Genomic DNA, 26416 nt, shown 5'->3' on the forward strand with positions numbered 1-26416 from the left:
AGGTTTGATTCCTGGGAAGTGGCAGGAGATGGTACAAGTACTTGGGTCCCTTCACCCATTTGGGAAACTTGGATGAAGCTTTGGCTCTTGACTTTGGCCTGACACATCCCTGGCCGTTGCAGCCATTTGGGGAGTGAGCCAGAGATGGAATATTTCTATCCCTCCCTCCCTCCAACCCCACTCTGTAACTCTGCCTTTCAGATAAATAAAATAAATCTTAAAAAAGTTCATGGAAAATATATATTGATACATATTGTAAAAAAACTATGCATTAATTTCAGATGTATTTTGTATCAAAATAATCTTTTAATTCAATTTTTAAAAATTTATTTATTTGAAATACAGAGTGACAACAGAGAAAAAGAGACAGACTCTGAGAAAAACATCTTTCATCCAGTGGTTCACTTCCCAAATGGCCACAATGGCCACAGTTGGGCTAGGCCTAAACCGGGAGCCAGGAACTCCATCCAGGTCTCCCATATGGAGCAAGCATTATTATAAAATTTAAATAGAATCTCAGAGCCATTTGTTAAAATGTTAAAAATGGGACCAGCACTATGGTATAGTGGGTTAGGCCCCTGCCTGTGGTGTTGACATCCCATATGGGTGCCCATATGAGTTCTGGCTGCTCCACTTTCAATCTAGCTCCCTGCTAATTGCCTGGGAGAGCAGCAGAAGATGGCTCAAGGAAGATGACCTGGAGGAAGCTCCTGGCTCCTGGCTTTGGATCGGCCCAACTGCAGCCCTTGCGGCCATTTAGGGGGTGAATCAAAGGATGGAAGACCCCCTCCCCCTGTAGTTTTGCCTCTCAAGTAAAAATTAAATCTTTAAAAAAATGTTAAATGTAGCTATATAAAATGCTTTATTTTAATAGCATTCTCTACAATGAAATTGTACTTACATAGCATTCCAGGACAAAGACTGCTTTCTAAAAGGCAATAAATAATGAGATCTGCTTTACAATCTGTAGCAGAGCTCTTAACACTTGGGTTTTGGTGGATCAGTTTGTACTACTATAAAAGTTTTGATATTCAGAAATGAAGTAACTTAATCAGATGGCAGAATACCATTTAAGTCATCTTTTAAAGTCAATAGCTAGTATTAAGCAAATTTGCAAGTTGAGAATTATTCCTCTGAAGCATTAAAAAAAAATTATTTGATGGGCAGAGAAAGAGACAGACATACACACAGAGTGCTCCTATCTGCTGGTTTGTTCTCCAGATGCCTTCAGACTCTGGAGTTGTGTCATTGGGGACAGATAGCAGGAACCCAATTGCTTAAGCCATCACTGCTGCCTCCTTGGATCTCTTTGTCTTAGCAGGAACCTGGAATCAGGAGCCAGAGCCAGGAATTTAACCCAAGCATTCTGACGTTGGATGCAGATATCCTAACAAACATCTTAAATAATCTTTCAAATGCCTCCTTACCTCCTAAGCTTTTTTTTTCCCTAAAATTTCACTTATTTTGAAAATTTATTTGAAAGGCAGAGAGCAAGAAAGAGAGAGAGAGAGAACTTGTATCTGCTGGTTAACTTCCTGAGTGCCCTACAGTAGCCAGAGCCAGACCAGGTTGAGGCCAGGGGTGAGGAAATTCAGTCTGGCTTTCCCACATGAGTGGCAGGGCCCCAAGTCCATGAGCTATCACTGGCTGCCTCCGAGAGTGTCCATTAGTAGGCAGTTGTAATTGGAAGTAGAACTGAGATTCAAACCTAGGTACTCCAGTATGGGATATGAGCATCCCAAGAGGCATGTTAACTATGGTGCTAAATGCTACTTCCCCCTCCTAAGCTTTTTGAATTTTACTTTTAACTCATAAACTTTGGTAAAATTCTTCTCTGGAAGCTGGAATATTTTTGGATGCAATAGCAGAGATTGATAGTCTCATATAATTTCTTTGTAAAAAGCTGGTAATGGATGAAACTAAATGATTTTGCTGTATTTTCAGTTTTTTAGATAAATTATTTTATAAAAATTATTTGTATTTATTTGAAAGGAAGTGAGTAAGAGAGGGAGAGAGGAAGAAGAATCTTTCATTGGTTTACTCCCCAGATGCTTGCGGCCAGGTCTGAGCCAGACCAAAGCCAGGAGTCTGGAACTCAGTGCAGGTCTCCCACATGAGTGGCAGGGACCCAAGTTGTTGAGCCATCACCTGCTGCCTTTTTGGGTGCCAGTTAGTAGGTAAATGGAATAGAAAGTGGAACTGAGGCTTGAACCCAGGCACTCTAATATGGATGAGGGCATCCTAAGTAGCATCTTAACTGTTGCACCTAATAACTCTCTCCAAGTAAATTTTTAGTATAACTTTGTACCTTGTAGTCATTGTTGACTATACTGCCAGTATGTAAAATTATGTGTATGTGTGATAATTATATGTGTTCTAAAAATATTTTAAAATAAATTATAATGAAAGATTATATATTACCTCATTATTACTCTGTGATCAGAAAATCAAATTTTCAAAAATCTTTTTAATCCTAGCAGCCTACAGTCCATTTAAAGTGTTTTATTTAATGTGCATTTAATTTCATTTTCAGAAATAATTTTTAAAGTAATTTTAAAAAATGATGAAGTTTCATCAAGAGTTAGTCTTTGGTCATTTAACACCAAAAGCCAATAATAAATACCAAGAAATAACAGCTAACAAAATAACAAAATCAATTATGTTCTAACGGGATACCTAATGGTAAGGAAACAACCTTTTCCATTTTCATTGTTAACAGGAAAAATGTGGAAAAAATAAGAATAAATAGTAACAAATTGTGATTAAAATAATTTAAGTAGTTTTGTATGATTTAATGGGAATGTAGGGGAAAGAGTTATATAATTTTGCCAAAATAATAATTACTACTGTCAGAAAATTAACAGGGGCTGGTGCTGTGGCATAGTGAGTAAAGCCGCTGCTAGCATCCCATATGGGTGCTGGTTTGAGTCCTGGTTTCTCCATTTTTGATCTTGCTCCCTGCTAGTGGCCTGGGAAAGCAGTGGGGGATGGCTCAAGTGCTTGGGCCCTTGCACCCATGTGGGAGACCTAGAACAAGTTCCTGGCTCCTGGCTTTGGATAGGTCTAGCTGTCTCTGTCTCTCTCACTCTAGCTCTAGCTCTCTCTCTCTCTCTCTGTCTTTCTCTTACTCTGCCTTTCAAATATAAATAAATAAATCCTTAAAAAAATTAACAAAATCATACAAATTTGTTGAAATATATAGTGTTAATATAATTTTATCAGTTATAAGTTTCTAAATTGTCAAAATAGTTTACTACTTTTAAAAGCACCATATATAAGCATCAGTATCTTAACACTTCTCAGCCTTTTGGCTGAGATGAAGTGTAGCATCAATATCTTGTATGTTCAGCTTTCAAAAATCTTATGTTACTTTGCTTAACGACCACCTCAAAATGTAGTATTTAAAACCCACCACTGTCATTTATATGGGTTGGGATTTAGGGAGCCTGCTTACCCTGCTCCAGTTGATGTTGGCTGGGTAACTTGTCTGTGGCTAGAGAAGCCAGCATGTCTGCAGGGTGGCTGCAGTAGGTAGAGCTGGTTGGGCTTTTTCAACTTTTGGAATGTCTCATTTTCTTTTTTTTCTTTTTTTTTTTTTTTTCTCAACATTTGATCTCTCACCCCAGCAAAGAACTCAGACTTTTTAATCTGGTCGATGAGTTTCAAGGGTTTGAAATTAATAGGTGTATAGTCTCTTAAAGCCTAAGTCTAAAAGTCACATTGCATCACTCCTTATGTATTCTGTGGATCAAAACAAGACCATGGGCCATCCCAGATTCAAGGTAAAGGAATTAAACTGTACCTCTTGATGGGAAAATGGCATGCTGCACATAGAGGCATGGGAGGAGTTGTTGATGGCCATTTATACTATTTTTATTCATGGCTTATAGGTAGTTTACTACACCTTTCAACATCTGCATGTGTGCTATGGCCCGAGTGTTGGGAAACTTAACATCACTACATTGGGCCCCATTTCTAGTACTAGACTTTTTAATATCTTTGTAGGAAATTCTGACATGCAGTAAAATTTGAAAACCTTTACTGAAGTTTGAGGTGAATGATTCCTTAAGACTTGTCCTGGGAGCTGGTGCTGTGGCTTAGCAGGTAAAGCTGCTGCTTGTGGTGCCAGCATCCCATATGGCACAGGTTCGAGACCCGGCTGCTCTGCTTCCGATCCGGCTGCTCTGCTATGGCCTGGGAAAGCAGTAGAAGATGGCACAAGTCCTTAGTACCCTGCACCTACATGGGAGACCTGGAGGAAGCTCCAGGCTCCTGGCTTAGGTTCAGCCCAGTTCTGGCCACTGTGGCCATTTGAGGAGTGAACCAGCGGATGGAGGACACCTTTCTCTCTCTCTCTCTGCCTCAACCTCTCTGTAGCTCTGCCTTTAAATAAATAAATAAATCTTAAAAAAAAAAAAAAAAAAGATTTGTCCTGGAACCCAGAGGAACTTGGTTAAAATGCAGATTCTCAGAACCCATTCCAGATCTATATAACCAGAATTCTGAAGGCTGGGAGCCAACAGTCTCTGATTCTGATGTACTCTAAATTTTGACAACTATTTTGGAGCACAGATTGGCATACTATGCTTTGCAGGCCAAATCCAGCCCCCTGCCTTTATTTATTTTTTTCATATAAATTTTTATTGGAACACAGCTGCACTCATTTGCTCCAATATTGTCTCTGGCTATTTTTGCACTTGGAACAGCAGGATTGAGTAGTTGTGATACAAACTGCGTGGTGCACAAGCCTAAAATAGTTATTACTATCTAGCTTTTTACAGAAAAAGTGTGCCGATCTATGCTCTAGAGGACTGTTTTATTTTTGTCCACTTCTAGGGCCTACGCCTGCTGTTAGGGCCTATACCTGCTATGACAGCCTTGGAAGAGAGTCCTTTTCTAGTTTTAGTGAAAATGATTTAACTGCTTTTGATGAGTTCTTCTTAGTGAAGTGGTGGTGGATGAACCATGTTGTAACCCAGACTAAAATCAGAATCTTTGAGAGCTTCTTTCAAAGCTCTGTATATCATTCCAGTCTGTAGCCCAGTTTGAGAAAGAGTACATTGCATCCCACAAATAAGCCACCTGGAGATCTTGGCCGATATAGAATAGATTCTGATTCTGTACTTCTAACAACTCTGATGGTTCTAGACATTCTGTATTTCTAACAAGTTCCCATGTGATGTGGCTAATGCTCATTCACACTTTGGAGAGTTTTTAAAATACTGATTCCTGAGTCTCACCAGTATTTCTTGTTATTTCAGCATTTGGATATTTAAAAATTCCTCAGGTTATTTCATTGTGCAACCAATTTGAGAACCCTTGGGTTAGAGCAGTTTGTCTCAATGTTTGTGTAACAAAATCACCTTGCAAATATTCTACAAATGCAGAGGATCCTATCTTCCTTCAGCAAGCTTGAGCCTTTTACTTTCTTAGCTTTTCCTGTGATTTTGATATGCACCTAAACCAGATTAGTACAGGCAGGGGATATAGGAAAAGAATAACAAATAATAAACATTCATCTACCTATTGGGATCTTTTGCTGATGATTTTAAAGAAGAGTCCTTTTGATTTATTTTAGGCCTGTTTATTATAGGCCTAATGAGATTACCAAAGAGATCCAATGAATTTTCAGTGTTAGAAGCCATAGCCGTGTAACTTTTTATCCATTCTGGGAAGGACAGGAGTGATTACGCCATGTAAAATCACCAGAAGACTGTGCTGTGGTACTTGAACAATATTTAAACGGATCACAAAAATGTTAAACTAGAGAATTTATACTTAGAGCCAGTGGCACCTTAATGATAAGAACTGGGGGAAGGATCAGTGCCATTTATGCATTTGTAGCCTATTCTACTAAAATTCCTGGAGTAGATGATGCCATCTGTGAAGTGCATCTCAGCTTTCATCCTTTCCTCAAAACGCATAGATAGTGATGCTGTGACTGGGGCCAGGCATGAATCAAGAGTAACCTGAGTGGAAGCTTTTGGTTTTATTTTTAAACATAAAAAAAAAAAAGATTTACTTCTTTGGAAAGCAGAGTATAGGCTATATTATTGAAACTTACTGTATTCAAATACAAATAGAATTTAATTTTGGTAATGCTATACTTTGGAGGATATAGATAGTAATGTTCTTGCAGTTATGAAGCAATGATACTACTACACAAAAATGTTCTTTTTTGCTTTGGAATATAGTGATTTTAACAGCTTTATTCAGGAATAATTTACATAAACTACATAAAGTATATAATTTGACAACTTCTGATATATGTATAACTCCGTGAAATCATCATCATGGTCAGTTGAATGAATACAATAATCATGCCTTTAAAATTTTCCTGTGACATTTTGTAATTCTATCTCCCCTACTTACCCCTCCTCCTCATTCCTAATCAATGACTAATCTGCTTTTCATCATTATTGATTAGTTTGCATTTTCTAGAATTGCATGTAATTGGATAGTTTTGTTGGTCTAGTTCATTTTTTTTGTGTAATCAGTGTCAGTAATACTGTGTGTATCAATACTTATTTATTTTTTATTGCTAAATTATATTATATTTGATGGATATATCACAGTGTGTATATCCATTCACCTGTTGATGGATGTAGTTTGCTATTCTAGTATAATAGATTATCCCAAAATCTACTGGCATAAAACAACAAATATTTATTATGTCAATATCTGGACCAGAAATTTGGGGGAGGACTAGTTGGAAGTTCCAAGTCTTTCAGGAGCTTGCTGTGAAGATGTTGCCTGGGACTTCAGTTTCTCCACAAAGACATTTTTGCATAGCTTCTTCAGTATTCTTACTGCATAGAGTCTGGTTATTACCAAAATAAGTGACCTAAGAGTGAGGACTAAGAGGCAGCTTTAATGCCTTCTATGACCCAGTCTCAGAAGTTATATACATTGTCACTTCCTATGCATTACTATTTGCTGTAAGTATGTCATTATGCCCAACTACATTCAGTGGAGAAGAATTGGGGGCCTGTGTTTGAAGGGAGGAGTATCAGAAAATTTAGGGATGTATTTGAAAGCTACCATGAAGGAGAGTTGTTTTTTATAAGTTTTGACTATTACAAATAAAAATGCTTTTAACAATGTGTGTACAAATCCATGTAGATATACTTTTGTTTTTGTGTGTAAATAGCTATGAGTAGAAAGTCTAGTTTGTAAGATACAATTATGTTTACATTTTTACTATGAGTACAGCCAAGACTATAAAACATTAATAAGGAAAGAAAAAAAAATTTACTGACATTTATAGTAATCTTTTCTTTAAAAAAAACCTATTTATTTATTTATTTACTTGAAGGTCAGAGTTACAGAGAGAGAAAGAGGGAGAGGTCTTTCATCCACTGGTTCACTCAATTAATCTGGATCTCCCATTAGGTAGCAAGGACCCTTTATCACCTACTGCCTCCCAGAGTGCACACTGGCAGGAAGCCAGAATTGGAAGTGGAAATAGATACTACAATATAGGATACAGCATCCCAAGTGGCGTCTTAACGATTGCACTTAGCACCTTCCCTTAAAATTTATTTACTTATTTTCACTTAATTTATAAGAGAGAGAGACAGAGAAAGAAAGATAGATCCTCCATCCTCTGGTCCTCTCAGCAGACAACAGCCAGAACTGGACCAGACCAAAGCCAGAAGCACAGGACTGAATCTGGATCTCCCACCTAGATGTAAGGACTAAAGTGCTTGAGCCATCATCTGCTGCCTCCTAGGGTATGCATTAGCTGGAAGCTGGATCAGAAACAGAAGAGCCAGCACTGAAATCAGACACTAGGATATGGGGTGTCGGCATCCCAAGTGGTGTTTTAACCACTGCACCAAACTCTTGCCCCTTATACAGTGAATGTTTTTCAAGATTTATTTAATTGAAGGGCAGAGAGAAAGGTATCTTCCATCCACTGGTTCACTTCTTTTTTTTTTTTTTTTAAGATTTATTTTATTTATTTGAAAGAGTTACGGAGAGGCAGAGAGAGAGGGAGAGGGAGAGGGAGAGAGAGAGAGAGATCGGTCTTCCATCTGGTGGTTCACTTCCCCAGATGGCTGCAACGACCAGAGCTGCGCCAATCTGAATGCAGGAGCCAGGAGCTCCTTCCAGGTCTCCCACGTGGGTGCAGGGGCCTAAGCACTTGGACCATCTTTCACTACTTTCCCAGGCCATAGGCGAGAGCTGGATTGGAAGAAGAGCAGCCAGGACTATAACCAGCGCCCATATGGATTGCTGGCGCCTCAGGCCAGTGCTTTAACCCGCTACACCACAGCACCAGCCCCTACTGGTTCACTTCTAAAATGGCTGCAATGGCCAGATCTGGGCCAAACTGAAGCCAGGAGCCAGGAACACCATCCTGGTCTCCTACATGGGGAGCAGGAGCTCAAGTATTTGGGCCATCTTTAGCACCTTAACAAGGAGCTGGATTGAAAGCAGAGTAGCCAAGATTGAAATCAGTGCAGTTATGGGATGCTGGTTTTAGAAGTGCTGCACAGTGATATTGGCCCCATTATCCAATGAATTTTGAGAAACACAACACTGTATAACTCAAAGCTCTTTTAAGATGTTGATCATTACAATTATCTAGAATGTTCAGCCATATCTCATACTCGATAGCCCAACGCACACTGTCAAAGGCAACTATTTGATTTTCTTCCATAAACTGGTTTTGCTTTTTTCTGTAACTTATATAAATGGAATCATGTCATGTAGTATTTGTGTTTGTGTGGGGGGTATTGTTATATGTGTGTGAAACTTTCACTTGGAATAAATTTTTGAAATTCATTGTTGCTATGTCAGTACTTTTCTCTCTTAAATAGTTACTAGTATAACTTAATGTCAGAGAATATATTCTCTATTGGGATGAGGAACTTTTTTTTTAGTTCTTTAGTTTCTTTAGTTCTGCTGAGATTATCAGTTTCTTTTTGAGTAAGCTTTGTTGGTTTTTGTCTTTCAAAGAACCCTTCCCCTCCCCACCTCCTCCCCTCCCCTTCTCCTCCCCTCCCCTCCTCCTCCCCTCCCCTCCCCACCCCTCCCCTCCTCCTCCCCTCCCCTCCCTTTCTCCTCTCCTCTCCTCCCCTCCCCTCCCCTCCCTTCCTCCTCTCCTCTCCTCCCCACCCTTCCCCTCAACCCCGCACCCCTTCTCCTCTCCTCCCCACCCCTTCCCCTCCTTCCCCTCCCCTCTCCTCTCCTCCCCTCCCCTGTCCCCCTCCACTCCCCTCCCATTCTCCTCCCCTCTCCTCCCCACCCTTCCCCTCCACTCCCCACCCCTTCTCCTCTCCACCCCTCCCCTCCTCTCCCCTCCCCTTCCCCTCTCCTCCCCCCACCCTTCCCCTCCACTCCCCACCCCTTCTCCTCCCCACCCTTCCCTTTCTCCTCCCCTCCCCTCTCCTCTCCTCTTTCCTCTTCTCTTCTCTTTCCTCTCCTCTCCTCCTCTCCCCCTCCTCTCCCCTCCCCTCCCCTCCCCTCCCCTCCCCTCCCCTCTCCTTCCCTTTCCTTCTTTCTTCTTTTTTTTTTTAAAGATTTATTTTGCTTGAAAGAGAGTTACAGAGAGAAGTAAGAGACAGAGAGAGAGGTCTTCCATCTGCAGGTTCACTCCCCAAATGGCCTCAATGGCTGGAGCTGAGCTGATCCGGAGCTAGGAGCCAGGAACTTATTCCAAGTCTCCCATGTGGGTGCAGGATCCTGAGGACTTGGGCCATCTTCTACTGCTTTCCCAGGCGCATTAGCAGTGAGCTGGATCAGAAGTGGAGCAGCCTGCACTTGAACTGGTATTCAAATGGGATGCTGGTGCTGCAGGCCAGGGCGTTAACCTACTGTGCCACAGCCTTGGCCCCTATTGTTTCCTTTCTTATGCTTACTTTAGGTTCATAACTTTGGATTTTATATAATTCATCAAAATATTTTCTTGAAGTAAATTGACAGATTTTGAAACCTTGTACTCTGTCCAGATTTTGTGCATGTATCTAGGAGAAAACAGAAGATTTTGCTAATGGCAAACTTTCAGAGAGAATGAGATTGTGGTACTGTTTTTAATAAATAGATGGACATGGTGTTTCCTTTTTTTTTAATATTGATTTTTCTACCTGTTCATTTGACTCTTTCAAACTCTGAATAAAATATGTGTGAATTTTTAAAGTATTTGGCATTCCCATGATACACCTGATGAAATTCACACGGAGACTTCATTGTTAGTGTGCAGCATAATTTAAGTGAGGCAGGACATTGTCATGTACTCTTGTCTCTAATCTTAACAATCATTTAGCAAAGTACTGTATAATGTTTACTTGTAATCAAAATATACAATGTTTTAAGTCCTCAAGTGTGTCAAAATGACTGACCTACCAGGCGGTTAGGGAGTGTATTTTTTTTTTTTCCTTTGGTGTGATTTCCTGTGTTGGAGTAAGAAATACCAGTAGTGGACACTGTGGAACTTGTGTTACTCTTTTAGGTCATCTTCAGAGGTTGAATTAGAATTAAGGAAATAGGTTGCTCCACTATTTGAGCCTTCTATTTAATTGCTAAAGCAGATTTGTTTTCTGTGTAAATAGAAGCAGTTTTAGTTTTTGAGACAAGTGAAATTGGCTTAAAATCAATTTTGGGTTCTTTTGCAGATTTATTTATTGCAGATTTTAGAAGGCACATTCTTTCTTTGTTTACTTTTCTAATTCCTTACTGTTACCTTTTTCTTTTAGATCCTGTTTGACCAAACTCAGAGATCAATTAAGGCACAGCTTCAGAACTTTGTTAAAGAGTAAGTAAATTGCAGCAAAGACGAAAGAAAGATTGATGATCACATCTGGGAATTGGTATCTGTTGAAATAAATTATGGACTGTGAATTACCGAAAATATTGGAAATTTGTTATTTGCTTTGTGAGGTGTATATTACGTTTCTTCTTGAATTACTCCATGAGAGAATTAGACTTTATGTCTTCCAGTGACTTATTTACATCTTTAATATGTGTTTAGGCTATATAACTAGGGTCATTACAGCTTTAAAATTTTTTAAAATGTAAGTAAGTAATCTAATATCTTTTAAAAATCAAAGCAAACTCCCAAAGGTGGTTGAACTAGCATTATGTGTGAAACTAAGTGAAGCTAGTGGTATTTTCTTTGGAAAGAGAATAATAGGGTATATGAGAATGAGTCATGGAAGTGAACCTTTTGTGTCACAGTTATCACATTTTATCTGTGAAATAAATTGGAGTTATTTATTTTATAAATCTAAATGGTTCAAATTAGGAAAGTTTTTAGTTTTTCACATTAGTAATTTAGTTTCTCTTTCTCTCTTTTTTTAAAAAAATCATTTATTTGAAAAGCAAAGTTACAGAGAGAGCGAGCAAGAGAGAGAGAGAGAGAGAGATCTTCCATTTGCGCTGGACTGGACCAGGCTGAAGCCAGGAGTCTGGAACTTCATCCAGGTCTCCCAAATGGGTGTCAGGGGCTCAGGTACTCGGCCATCTTCCACTGAATTCTCCCAGGCATGTTAGTAGTGAACTGGATTGGAAGTGGAGCTGTAGGGACTTTTTCTTTTTCTTTTTTCTTTTCTTTTTTTTTTTTTTTTTTGACAGGCAGAGTGGACAGTGAGAGAGAGAGACAGAAAGGTCTTCCTTTTGCCGTTGGTTCACCCTCCAATGGCTGCCGCAGCCGGCGTGCTGTGGCTGGCGCACCGCGCTGATCTGATGGCAGGAGCCAGATACTTATCCTGGTCTCCCATGGAGTGCAGGGCCCAAGTACTCGGGCCATCCTCCACCGGCCACAGCAGAGAGCTGGCCTGGAAGAGGGGCAACCGGGACAGAATCCGGCGCCCCGACTGGGACTAGAACCCGGTGTGCCGGCGCCGCAAGGCGGAGGATTAGCCTAGTGAGCCACGGCGCTGGCTGTAGGGACTTGAATAGGCACGCCTATGAGATGCTGGTGTTGCAGGCAGTGAATTAACTCATTGTACCACAACGACAGCCCCTTCAGTTTTTCCCTTTTAGTGTCTACCTGAGAATACATACAGTTATAGGGAAAATTTATTATTATGTAATAATATATAAGTATGTATAATAATAAACATTATAAGCTATAAATAGTATGTCATTTACATAATAATTACTGTTTTAGTAAGTTAGCATTTGTTGTCCTGGAGCTGATGTTTTGCAGCTGCTTTATAAATTACTTTATAATCTACTAATACTCAGAATATCCTCATTGAATCTATCTTTAAAAATGTATGGCTCGGCCGGCGCCGCGGCTCACTAGGCTAATCCTCCGCCTAGCGGCGCCGGCACACCGGGTTCTAGTCCCGGTCGGGGCGCCGGATTCTGTCCCGGTTGCCCCTCTTCCAGGCCAGCCCTCTGCTGTGGCCAGGGAGTGCAGTGGAGGATGGCCCAGGTGCTTGGGCCCTGCACCCCATGGGAGACCAGGAGAAGCACCTGGCTCCTGGCTCCTGCCATCGGATCAGCGCGGTGCGCCGGCCGCAGCGCGCCGGCCGCGGCGGCCATTGGAGGGTGAACCAACGGCAAAAGGAAGACCTTTCTCTCTGTCTCTCTCTCTCACTGTCCACTCTGCCTGTCAAAAAAATAAAAAACAAAAAAAAAAAACAAAAAAACAAAAAAACAAAAAAAAAAAAATGTATGGCTCCTTTCAAAGAGTTATTCTTTCGTAGGTGTACTTTAGTATAATTTAAAAAAATTCATTTGTCTTCAAGTTCCTGATAGCAAAAGTAAAATAAAGGAATGTTATATGATTTACCTAAGATTATTAGTGAATCCAGGGTTTCAGATTTTCAGACTGTTGAAAAGGATCCTGCTAGACACCCTTTATTGGTACAGTTCTTTAGGAATTGATGAATATGTGTGTTTACAGACTTACTTTATTCATGCTCTTTGACCCACTAATTCTCTCTAATAAGAAGTCAGTGTTGTTTCTTTCTTTCCTTTTTTTTTTTTTTTTTAAAGATTTATTTGAAAGAGCCATAGAGGCAGGGAGAAGGGAAGACAGAGAGGTTGAGAGAGATCTTCCATCTGGTGCTTCACTTCCCAAAGAGCCACAATGGCCAAGGTTGAATCAGGCTGAAGCCAGGAGCCAGGAGCTTCATGCAGATCTACCATGTAGGTCACAGGGGTCCAAACATTGGGCCATCTTCCACTGCTTTCCCAGGCCATAGTAGACAGCTGGATCGGAATTGGAGAAGCCAGGACACAAACCGGTGCCCATATGGGATCCCGGCACTGCAGGCGGTGGCTTTACCCCTTAAGCCACAGCGCTGGCCCCAGATTGTTTTTTTTAATATCACAACTCTCCCCCTCTTATTTTTTTTTATTACTTAGAAACCTTTTATTTAAGGTATACAAACTTCATACATTTCATATGTACAGATTTAGGAACATATGATTGGTCTTACCCCACCCTCTCTCCCACCTACACTCCTACTCTTCTTCCTCCTCCTTCTCCTAATCCCATTCTTATTTTTTTTTAAAGATTTATTTATTTATTTGAAAGAGTTACACAGAGAGAGGAGAGGCAGGGAAAGAGAGAGAGAGAGAGAGAGAGAGAGAAAGAGAGAGAGAGAATAGCAGAGAGCATAGCAGAGATTGGAAGTAGAGCAGCCGGGTCTTGAATTGGCGCCCATATGGGATGCCGGCGCTTCAGGCCACTACGTTAACCCGCTACGCCACAGCGCCGGCCCCATCCCATTCTTATTTTTTACAAAGGTCTATTTTCAATTAACTTTATACACATGAGATTAACCCTAAGTTTTGTTTCTTAAAATGTGAAATATAGACTACCCATAACAGTAAAAGAAATATGTGTCCTAAAAAACCTCCTCAGATTGCTAGAATATAATGAATTATAATCTCTACTAAAGGGTCTCAGAGATTTACTTTTTAATCAAAGTGCATTATGGTGATTCTTATGTATACCACTGTTTAAAAATCATTTGATTATAAACTGGGGCCGTGGCTCACTTGGCTAATCTTCCGCCTGCAGCGCTGGCACCCCGGGTTCTAGTCCTGTTCTTCCTCTTCCAGTCCAGCTCTCTGCTGTGGCCCAGAAAGGCAGTGGAGGATGGCCCAGGTGCTTGGGTGCCTGCAACTGCATGGGAGACCGGGAGGAAGTACTTGGCTCCTGGCTTTGGATCGGTGCAGCACCAGCTGTAGCGGCCATTAGGGGAGTGAACCATCGGAAGGAAGACCTTTCTCTCTGTCTCTGTCTCACTGTCTATAACTCTCTCTCTCACTGTCTAATTCTGCCTGACCAAAAAAAATTTTTTTATTATAAAATGGAGGATGTCCTTTAATTTGCCTTCAGAAAAAACATCAACTTTGCCTTTTATGTTTCTGTAATGTGAGCTTCATAATTTATTTATGCTTTAAGATACAAAGTTTTAAGTAATGAAATGTTAGCTAGCTGTATCAGGGTTAAATATAAATATAAATATAAATATAAATATAAATATAAATATAAATATAAATATGGAGCCCTAATTAAAAAAACATAATTCAAAGCCTGACTTTTCACATTAGATATGTTCAGCCAGTATAATCTATATAAGCATTCCCAAATCTGAAAACTCCAAGATTGGAAACACTTCTGGTTGTAAACATTTCACATAAGGGATACTCAGCGTGTAATTGAGAAACAGTGTATCTTTTAGTTGGAAAAGCTAGTAGATGTCAGACATGGTGAAACAAATCAATGTAAGAATTTAATTCTTAGGCTGGCGCTGCGGCTCACTAGGCTAACCCTCCGCCTAGCGGCGCTGGCACATCGGGTTCTAGTCCCGGTTGGGGCGCCGGATTCTGTCCCGGTTGCCCCTCTTCCAGGCCAGCTCTCTGCTGTGGCCAGGGAGTGCAGTGGAGGATGGCCCAGGTGCTTGGGCCCTGCACCCCATGGGAGACCAGGAGAAGCACCTGGCTCCTGGCTCCTGCCATCGGATCAGCGCGGTGCGCCGGCCGCAGCGCGCCGGCTGCGGCGGCCATTGGAGGGTGAACCAACGGCAAAGGAAGACCTTTCTCTCTGTCTCTCTCTCTCACTGTCCACTCTGCCTGTCAAAAAATAAAAATTAAAAAAAAAAAAAGAATTTAATTCTTAATGTTATTTTGTTGAAGTTTTTGATCAAGAAAGTTTTGTGAAAATTTCACTAAGTTTTTGTTTTTTAGAGATCTTAGAAAATTTAAAGATGCCAAGAAGCAATTTGAAAAAGTCAGTGAAGAGAAAGAAAACGCATTGGCAAAAAATGCCCAAGTACAAAGAAACAAACAGCATGAAGTTGAAGAAGCCACAAACATTTTGACAGCCACAAGAAAATGTTTTCGACATATAGCCCTTGACTATGTACTCCAGGTATATGTATTTTCCAACAGTGCTTGCTAGGCACATTGTTGTTTTTGAGTGAATGCACTGAAATGAATAAATAGTACTTTCTCTTTGACTTTAATATGAAAACATAATCTTTTATGGATTTTCACCTGTCTATGTTATCTGTTTGTGTATCACACACACACGTGTAGGTCTGTATAGCTTTGGTTCTGGTTTCTTCTTTTCATTTAATATTGTAATTTCCCCAATTTTAAAATGTTTCAAATAGCACTTTTAATTATTACACTAATTTTGTTTTATGGAGTTGCTATGCTGGTTTAATTAAGATTCAGTTATTATGTTTAGATGATGCCTGTTTTTACTGGCAATAATGAAAATACAATTTTTAATAAATGTAAGTGGTAACATCTTTATATATAAATCTTTTACCACATATCTTCATTATTATTAATCACACTGATTATTATACATCATGCATACTTTCATTTTTAATTAGTGACTCTTCTGTTCACTGGTAAGGTAGACTACACCCTCCTTGAAGCATAACTTTTGTCTTTATTGGCAATCACTTTTATGTACTCCTCTGTTTCTTTTCAGATTCTGCCTTGGATTTCCCTCCTTGGTCTACCTTTGCAGCCTTTCTTTTAGGGTTCCATTCTTTCTTTATTATTCTTTGACAGTCTCATTATGCCCCTTGCTTGAGCTGCTACCTATACACAAATGACAAAATACGTTTTATACAGAGGTACTTATATAATTTTCACATCCCTAGCTGAAATCTGTCTTTTTCTGAAATGGCTTCTCTTTCTCTTTGGACTTTATTTAACTGAATGGCATCACCCTTTTATTCTTGCAGAAGTTCAAAATAGAATTATGTCAGACATTTTCCTTTTTTCAAGCTCTTAAATCTAGCCACCAAAATGTCTGGAAAATTCCTTTTCTGTGCCTCTTAAATTTGTTCTTTCCTCACTTTTGCTTCAGGCCTAACTCAATCTTAGTGTTTCGTGTCTAGGATATTAAGATACTCTGACAAAATTGGTCTTCCTTGCATTACTTTTACCTGCTGCATCACTAATTCATGTCCCTATTCTCAGGCAAGTTGGGTTACTCAGACTTCTCGAGGCAGAATGGGTCATTCTCGTCTCTGCCTTCCTTGGGTTGTGATAATATTTTCATAAACATTGCAATTAGACCACTCATCACTTGTATTGTAAATATTTATTTTTGTGTCTTTCCTGTTCCTAGATTGTATCCCTAGTTTCTAGTCCAGTGCTTGGAAAATAGATGGGTAACAAATGCTTTTTGGCTTTAAGTTACAAATTTTATATGGAGATGGTTTAGCTAAAATACTATTTTCAAACTTATATGTTAAAAAGTATCCATTTCCTTTGCTATTAGTTCTGTAGTTTTAAGTTAGGTTTCTCTGTCTCAACACAAATAACTGTTAGGTTTTTTGATTTTTTTGGATGAGAAACTGTTGTATCATTTTATGGCCAAAGTGACTATTTTAGGGCATAGGAAGTAAAAAGTATCCAAATGTATGAAGTTTGTCATGATTTAGCTTCTCAAAACATTTTTTACATTTTTTCAAGATTTTAAATGCTTTTTTTATTGCAAGATAGAAAAAAGTCATAAAGTATCTTTTTGACAATTCTTTAAAATTTGAATAGTCTTTATAATCTCTGCTTTTACTTAAAACATTTTAAAACTACTGTTTTGGTTCTCAAAACTGAAAAGGCATTGAAACAGACATATAGAAGAAACTAGTGCCTTGTAAAGCAAAGTTTAGACTTTTTTTTTTTTTTAAGATTTATTTATTTAAAAGGCAGAGTGACAGAGAAGGGGTATGAATAGAATGAGAGCGAGATCTTCCATGTGCTGGTTTACTCCCCAAATGTCCATACAACTGGGGTTAGGCCATACTGAAGCCAGTAGGCCAGATCTCCATCTGGGTCTTCCACGTGTGTGTGGCAGGAACCGAAGTACTTGGGTGGTGGTTTACTACCTCCTACCTCCCAAGCACATTAGCAGGAAGATGGATTGGAAACTCCAAGTAGCCTGGACTTGAACCTCAGCACTCTAATATGGGATGTGGGTGTCTCAAGCAGTGGCTTAACCTGAGTACCACAATACCTGCCCTTCTTTTCTTTTTTTAAACAATTATTGTTATTACTGAATAGTTATTTATTTAAAATTTGGAGTGAGAGTGCAGGGGAGGGCCAGAAAGAGTGAGAGAGATCTTCATTTTGCTGGTTCACTTCCCAGATGCCCAGAACAGCCAGGACTGGGCCAGCCTAAAGCCAGAAGCCAAAAACTCTATCCAGATCTCCCAAATGGTTGGGCCTCCTAGGGTGCACATTACCAGGTTGCTGGAAGAGAAGTATAGATGGAACTCAAACCCAGGTACTCTGACATGGGTTGTGGCTGTGTCCTAAGCAGTGTCGTAGCCTGCTGTGCCATAGCACTCACCCTTGGATTTTTTTATTTGTTGTTTTTTTTTTTTTTTAAGATTTATTTATTTTATTTGAAAGAGTTACACAGAGAGAAGAGAGGCAGAGAGAGAGAGAGAGAGAGAGAGAGGTCTTCCATCTGATGCTTCACTCCACAGTTGGCTGCAATGGCCGGAGCTGCGCCGATCTGAAGCCAGGAGCCAGGAGCCAGGAGCTTCTTCCGGGTCTCCCATGCAGATGCAGGGGCCCAAGACTTGAGCCATCTTCCACTGCTTTCCCAGGCCATAGCAGAGAGCTAGATTGGCAGTGGAGCAGCCGGGTCTTGAATCGGTACCCATATGGGATGCCGGCGCTTCAGGCCAGGGCTTTAACCTGCTGTGCCACAGCGCTGGCCCCTGTTTTTGTTTTTTTTAATCAGTGCTCTAAAATTATAAAATAGGCTTAAATTCAGTGGGGAAAATATATTAAAAAGGCATATTTTGTAATCTTTTGGCAATATTAACATAATGATTCTTTTTTTTTCCCCAAGGATTTATTTATTTGAAAGGCAGAGATACAGAGAGAAGGAGAGAGAGAGAGAGAGACATAGAGAGATCGTCCATCTGCTGGTTCATCCCCCAAATGGCCGCAATGGCTGGGGCTGGGCCAGGCTGAAGCCAGGAGCCAGGAGCCAGGAGCTTCTTCTGGGACTCCACGTGGGTGCAGGGGCCCAAGTACTTGCTTTCCCAGGTGCATTAGCAGGGAGCTGGATCAGAAGTAGAGCAGCTGGTACTTCAACTGGCACCTGTATGGGATGCTGACACTGCAGGCGGAGGTTTAACCTTCTATGCCATAGCACCGGCCCCAGAATTATTCTCTTGAATAAACATTTTATTTCATTGAGCTTACATAAGGCAAATAAAATGTTTTGAATTTCTAGAGTTGAGAGAGATCCCATAAAAGAGATTTTTATACATGGGTTTGAATTTATACCAGTGCTACTAGGCCTTTCATAGTGTTTTGTGCCCAAGAAAACTGTAGCTGTAAACTGTTGGTTGGCCTCTGTGTTTAGACTTCTGGCACTAAAGTGGAAAAAGAAAAAAAGGGAAAAATTTTAATTTACTGATCCTTCAGTAAGTTCAGTTAAAATTATTTAGGTTTAATTTAACAAATATTTATTGAATGATATTGTTCCACTTGGGCACTAGAGCTAAGAATAAGGCAAACACCCAGATCTCATGGAACTTAGGCTTTAGTATAAATAAGAAAATTTAAGGTAGTTATAAATGCTTGGAGTAAAATAAATTGGGATGATATACTGGACAGTACATAAAAGACTACCTTGGACTTTTTATTTTTAATATTTATTTATTTGAAAGGCAGAGTGACAGAGTTATATATGAGAGATGGATCTTCCATCTGCTAGTTCACTCCCTGAATGACTGCAACTACCCACGCTGGTCTAGGCTGAAGCCAGCAGCCCAGGACTCCATCTGGGTCTCCTTCATGGATGTCAGTGGCCCAATTACCTGGGCCATTTGCTGCTGCTTTCCTAGGCACATTAGCAGGGAGCTGGATCAGAAGCAGAGCAGCCTGGACAAGAACTTTTGCTCATGTGGGAAGCCAACATTGCCAAGTGGTGTCTTAACCTGCCATGCTAGAGCGTTGGCTCCTACCTTAGATCTTTATGAGGAGATGAGACTTACGTGAGGCTTGATTGGTAAGAGATAGTCTCATGCTCATTTGGTGAGAACATCATGACATGTAGACAGAATGGCCAGAACAAGGGCATCAAGGAGGGAGAGTGGTCTTGGTCTGTGGTTGGAGCACACAATGAAAACCAAGTTGGAGAGGTAGGCAAGGGCCACATCAGAATGGGCTTTGAGCCAGCCACAGTAGGGAGTTAGAGGACTGTAAGCTGAAGTTACATGATCTTATTTATATTTTTAAAAAGGTCAGTCTGATTGGCATGTGGAGAATGGATTGTAGTGAGTCAAGAATGGAAGCAGTGGGATTAGTTCATAAAATATTGCAGCAGTCCAGAAATATGATAGTAGTGGTAAAGTGATGAGAATTTGCATTAAAATTATATGTTGAGACTTGATAAGCAATCAGATAAACAGAAGAAAGAGTGAGTGTGTGTGTGTGTGTGTGTGTGTGTGTGTGTTTGGTGGCCAGGAGAGATAGATTTCTTAGAAGTTCAAGTGTCAATGATTTCATTGCCACCATGGTATAACTTAAATGATATTTTTTCTCTGAGTTCAAAAGTGAATAGGAAATTCATAAGTATGTTTGTCCTAACTGCTTTTGTAAAAGAAGTATAAAAACTTGAAAAAAAACCTTGAATTTTATTTTTATTCGCTTTCTGGAAGAGTATTGAACCAGTAGAATAAGTTTTACCATATTGCATTATGGGTTTTTAAAGTAATGCATGGATGATTAACCAAATGTATTTTCCTTCAGATTAATGTTCTTCAATCAAAAAGGAGATCTGAAATCCTAAAATCAGTAAGATATTAATTGAAACAACATTTTAAGTATTTTACTATATAACTAAATGTACCTATTTAAGTGTTTAAAGCAGCATTGAGTGTATACATTCTAGGCTTTTTTTTTTTTAACGCATTCTGGGCTTTTAACTGCCCTTCTTTCTGATATTTATTTTTGTTTCTTATGTGACACTTAGCCACTTTTGTCTCCTTCATGTTATGGTTGTTTATGTGTAACTCACCTATTAATATACTGTGAGTTTCCTTAAAGGTAGACTTTACTTTTAAAAATCTTTTGTTATCTTGAGATGATGCTTTACATGTACTAGATGCCCAGTGCTGTTTGATGAATTACTGGAAATTGTTGGTGTAAAAACATGTGAGAATGTTTCAGGATTTGTTTTGAAATTTATAAAAATAAAATAGCATTACACTTAGTTTTTAAATTTCCTCATATTTGTGTTGGCTTTTAAATTTTTCTGCCCAAACTCAAAGTATTTATGTTTTTTCTCTATAACTTTATGTGTTATTTAGAAATTTAAAATATTTGAGATTGAGAACTTATATGAATGCATTTCTTAGATTGATGATGTGTTAGGTTTGTTCTTTGGTGTATCATTATACAACTGTGGGATGAAATTTGAGGATTATCTTTTTTCTTCCTGGTCCTCTTCACTCATATGACAGTGATATACCATTTTTAAGAATTTGCTCCCCTCCCCTTTTTTTGTGTGTGTGTCTTAAAGCTAACAAGGAGGTAGGCAGGGATGGTGTGGTATGGCATCAAATACTTTCATATTTTAAGAACCTCGAAATAATTCCTCCTCTTTAAGTTTGTTTACTGAAGCAATTTTCTCCAAAAAATACTGTACTTAACTTGCTTTAGATCATTGTCTGCACTCAACTCTTTCCTTATGTTATGTTTGTATTCATGTTATATCTTGTTAGATAAGGACATTATATTTCCTGCCTTTTTCTTTTTTTTAGAAGATAGTGTTTTCTCTCATTTTTCAGATTGACAGTAATGTGTGTTAATTGTAGAAAATTGAAAAAATGTATGAAATAAAAAATAGAAAACATTTATAAGTCCTACTACAAGGGGCAAAACCACTCTGTTGTATAGCTGAAAATATATGAATAAATGTGCTTTTTAAATTCAGTTTAAATTTTTAGAAGATTTATTTATTCAAAAGGCAGAATGAAAGTGAGACACACACACATAGATCTTCCATCCACTGGGTCACTCTCTAAATGCCTGCAACACCCCTGTGCTAGGCTAAAACCAGAAGTCAGGAACTCCATGTAGGTTTCCCACATGGTTGTCCACTGCTTTCCCAGGTGTACTGGCAGGGACCTGGATTGGAAGCAGAGCAGCCAGGGCCTGAACTAGTCCTCATAGTTAGGATACATTGCAAATGGTAGCTTAACTGCCACTCCACAACGCTAGCCCTGTGTTTAATTTTTTTTTTTTTAATCATTCAACTTACTGTTTGTAAGTTTCTTTTTTTTCACTAACACAATATTGAATCATGAGTAGTCTTCATTTAAGGATGGCTTTTATGGCCAGGAAGGGTTCTACCATGTGAATATACTTGAGGTTGGCAAATCTTTTTTGTAAAAGACCAGCTAGTAAATATGGCAGATTTTGCAGACTGTGTGGTCTGTGTGTGTTTACTGTGCCCTTGTGATGAGAAAGCAGCCGTGAACAATATGTAAATGAGTGGCTATAACTGCATTCCAATAAAACTGTGTTAATTGACCCAGAAGCCTGAAGATCATATACTTTTATATGTTTTCTTTTCTTATATTTTAAGTTTCATGTCTTTGTTTTCTTTAACCATTTGAAAAAATACACACCACTCTTAGCTCATTTGCTATTCAAAAATAGGTTTTGGGGCTTGATATAGTTTACAGGTCATAATTTGCTGACCTGGAATAATATAACATCAATTACCTTCACCCAATAATGAATATTTAAGTATGTTCCATGTTTTTTTGATCTTAGTTTCATTAATACAAATGAATTGGAGCACTTTTTTTTCCATATGTATATATTTTTGGTCACTTGTGTACTCCATAGAGATCTCTTGTTTTTTTTGGAGTGTTCGTCTTTTTCATAGGATTGTACTTCTCTTACATATTAAGACTGTTACTCTTTTGTCATATATTTTTTTCTAGTTTGTAATTTGTCTTTTAATATGCTTGCTATATATTTTGATAGATGAGCATATTTACCATTTTTGTGAAAAGCCCTAGCTTTAACCCTACTGTTTTTTTTTAAGAAAATTTATTTTTATTTTATTTTATTTTTTAATTTATTTGACAGAGTTAAACAATGAGAGATAGAGAGAAAGGTCTTCTTTCCCTTGTTTCACCCCCCAAATGGCCGCTACGGCTGGAGCTACGCCGATCCGAAGCCAGGAGCCAGGTGCTTCTCCTGGTCTCCCATGCTGGTGCAGGGGCCCAAGCACTTGGGCCATTCTCCACTGCCCTCCCGGGCCACAGCAGAGAGCTGGACTGGAAGAGGGGCAGCTGGGACTAGAACCCGGTGCCCATATGGGATGCCGGCGCCGCAGGCGGAGGATTAACCAAGTGAGCCACAACGCCGGCCCTAACCCTACTATTTTAAAAATATAATTTAGTAACTTTTAATTATGTTCACAAAATTGTATAGTTATCACTATTGTACCATTATCTAATTCCAGAATAATTTATTTTTATGAGTTTTGTTCTTCTTTCGTTTTTTTTTTTAAATTGCTTTTTTTCTACTAGAAAAAAAGGGATTCTGAATATTAAGTACCTTATGACCTATTTTGGATTTCAGAGGATTAAAAAGATGCTTCGTCTTGCTGGAAATAATGTAGATATTTGCAAGATCATTTACATATTATACATTTAATTATATAATTCCTTACCATGTAAAAGCTTCACTAATAAGGGTAATTTTTCTTTCACAAATAGATAAAACATAGGAAAAATTAGAAAAAAAAACTCAAGCTATTAATAACAGTTTTGGGTTTGTGGGATGAAAATAGAGACCTTCATCTTTTCAAAGAGTCTGTTGACTCACTTCATTTTGTTGTCTTAGGAAAGAAAACCAAGGATTCCCCCATTTCAAGTTGTGCTTAATGATCTAGTAGGTTGTAAAATATCTGTGACTGTTTTATTTTGAGGGTTTTGTATTTCTCCTTACCATTTCATTTTTTATTTGTAATTTGAGGTTTGCTAATGATTTTGAAGGAGCCCTTGGATATTTTTAATATATTTAGGAAGACAGTGAAACTTTTGAAAATTTGTTTATTTGAATCAACTGTATGAATTTGATCATCTAGAGATAGTCTGAAAAACTGAAGTTTTGGGCATTGTTAAAATTTTGAATCACTAGGAAATTTCTTTTAAATTAAATTTCTTAACCGTACTTGCAAATATTGCTGAAATATTCATTCAAGAAAAATAACAATCTGTTTTAAATAAGTTTGACACTTTGGGCTCTTGTGGAATAATTTTTAAGCATTAACTAGTGTTAGGATTTTTAAAATTGCATAATATTTATCTAGGAATGGATTTTAAAGTAGTAATCTTTTCCCCTTATTAGATGTTATCCTTTATGTATGCCCATTTGGCGTTCTTTCATCAAGGATATGATTTATTTAGTGAACTCGGACCCTACATGAAAGATCTTGGAGCACAGGTAATGTTGGGCTATTTCTTGATTCTGTATTATAGATCAGTAATTTGTATTTTTTTAAAAAAATAGCATATTTCATTTACTTAATGAAGTTGGATGCTATAAAAGATTGATATGGGTTAAATGTGTAATCAAAAATAAAATTAAAAGTGAAAATAACCATATGTTGTTACATGTTGTAGAAGAGGGTACTGAAAAGGAGAATTTAAAAATGAATTGGCTGTTTTACAGAATCCAGAACTATATTTTAAAATTTCTTACATTTGGTTAAATGAGTTAGTATCCTAATTTGCTTTTCATTTGTGTTACAAATCTTATGTTTAAAATAATTGTGTTTTGCTATTTGAATAATAAAATTTTAGAATCTTAAGATTATAGATCTGGGAACTTTTTAATTTTACCCAGATTTGCATCTGTGTGTGTGTGTGTGTGTGTGTGTGTACATACACACATACATATGTGAGAATTACATGTAAGAATTCTATATGTATTGAAATCTCATTGTGTCCAAATATTTTTCATATCTGATTGCAGCTTTATGTGACATCTATTCTGGGGATTTTTTTTTTATTGATTAATGAGTTTTCTTGATCTATTAGTGTCAATTTTTAGGTGACTTATTTCGAAGATGATTCAGTTTACTTTCTGAGAGTAGGGGATTTAGGATGAAAAAATAGATTTAAGGAAGTAGGAAAAAAGTGAAATGGGAATTGTATTTTTCAGTGACCAAAGTGTATGTGTGGGATGTGCTGGGAAAGAGTGAGGTGTCAGAATATACTGTGAATTACACATACTCCCTGGTTTCTGCCTCTATAGAACCTAGCATTTTGGAAGAAACCCACAAGTCAGCGACTGTAAATCTTTGTACGAAGTGCTCTATCTGAGTATATCAGTTGGGATTAGGTTTGTTTGGAAGTGATAGAAAACTAAAAACAGTAGTATCTTCCTAAAGCTTGAATTTCAGTTCTCCTGTTGGGAGTGAAAGGCATGGTATGGTGGCTACTTGACTAGCAGGGACCCAGGATACTGAATGCCTCATGATCCAAAATGATTAATCAGGGTCTAGCCATCATACTCAGATTCCAGCTAGGAGGAAGGAGGAAAGACAGATCCATTCCCTGCATTTGAGAACAATTCCTAGAACTTATACATATTATTTCTACATATATCCCCATGGCCAGTGCTTAATCCCAAGCTGAAACCTAAAAAAACCTGTATATATAGTCTTTTTTTAAAAAAAACGTTTTAAGCTTTTTATTCAGTGAGAGAAATGCATAGGAGAGTGAGGGCCCCCATCTAAAAGGAGAGAGGTAAATCTAGATTCATTCTGAGTACCAGGAGCCAGCCACGTGGAGGAGCATCTAGGCCAGAAAGCATGGGGCGGGTGGCCCAAAGACCCCCTGGGCCCACACTGGCAAAAGGCCAGAAAGGAAAGAAAAAGGGCTGTAAATATAGTCTTAATGCCAGACAGGCATGTGATCTGGTAGAATATATATACATATATCCTATACTATATTTATATTTTATACTATATATGAAGAACAAATAGAAAATAGATAATGAGGGCAGAAAAGGTTTTTTTTTTTGTTTTGTTTTGTTTTTGTTATTGTTTTTGTTGTTAAATAACAAGAAGGGTCTAGGTGTTGCCTGAACAAACATACAGACAGGACATTAAATCCAGACTTGGGATAAAGGAAGACCTCCCTACGTTCTAGGCATTCCTCATTCTATCTGACATCAAGCATTAGATCATAAAAACATTCTATCAAACATTAGATAATAAAAACTATGTGAAATAATTGCATACTTTTAGAATTTATTAATTTCAGTTTGCATGTTTTTTTTCCCTCTTTAGGTCTCAAATAAGTTTTCAGGTCCTTGAAAATCACCTAAGCCCCAGTGTCTAGTGCCCAATGGATAATATGGCCTTATTGAAGATAATCAGGATATTTTTTAATAATTCACTGAAGAGATAATGGCATCCAAAACTAGAGTCCTGGCAGTAGGGGAGAGATATGGGTTAAGATAGGCTAGAGAGACATGATTAACTCAGGTTTAGATGTATTGGTTTTTTGAGGATAAGACATGTAAGTGGATATATCTGGACGTTAAGAGAGAGGAATATAGACCAACTGAATCAATAGCAAATAATTTCTAATTGCAACTACAATAGTAAATGAATTGATTCTGGGACAATTAGGTCTTTCAAAATCATAGAACTATTTTTTAAAAATATAGATGCCTGGACACCCTACCTAAGATTATACTTTTGTAAATTAAAGTCAAGATCCATTAGTGTTGAGTAAAAAGAAAAGCTGACTTGGGACAGGGACCTAAGAAAGATCAACTTTTTTTCTTTTTTTTATTTTATTATTTACTTGAAAGTCAGAGTTATACAGAGAGAGAAGGAAAAGCAGAGAGAGAGAGAGAGAGAGAGCGAGCGAGCGAGTGAGCGAGAGAGAGGTCTTCATCTGCTGGTTCACTCCCCAATTGG

The 26416-nt window shown here is 38.4% G+C and overlaps 1 protein-coding gene across 10 annotated transcripts in view; it reads left to right on the forward strand.

Moving 5' to 3' along the window:
• Positions 1-26416, forward strand: part of ACAP2 (ArfGAP with coiled-coil, ankyrin repeat and PH domains 2) — a 156956-nt gene that overhangs the window by 70242 nt on the left and 60298 nt on the right. For 6 of the 10 annotated variants that reach the window (XR_007924433.2, XR_007924434.2, XM_008266163.4 and 3 more), the window contains 4 exon segments: positions 10701-10759; positions 15157-15340; positions 20209-20253; positions 23830-23925. Coding sequence is in view for 8 of the 10 variants with exons in the window: in XM_008266163.4 (XP_008264385.1) it covers positions 10701-10759; positions 15157-15340; positions 20209-20253; positions 23830-23925 (384 nt within the window). In the remaining 2 variants the exon portion in view is untranslated. 10 annotated transcript variants of the gene reach the window in all.

The sequence above is a fragment of the Oryctolagus cuniculus genome, chromosome 4 (genome assembly GCF_964237555.1).
Source record: "Oryctolagus cuniculus chromosome 4, mOryCun1.1, whole genome shotgun sequence".
In the NCBI taxonomy this organism is placed as follows: Eukaryota; Metazoa; Chordata; class Mammalia; order Lagomorpha; family Leporidae; genus Oryctolagus; species Oryctolagus cuniculus.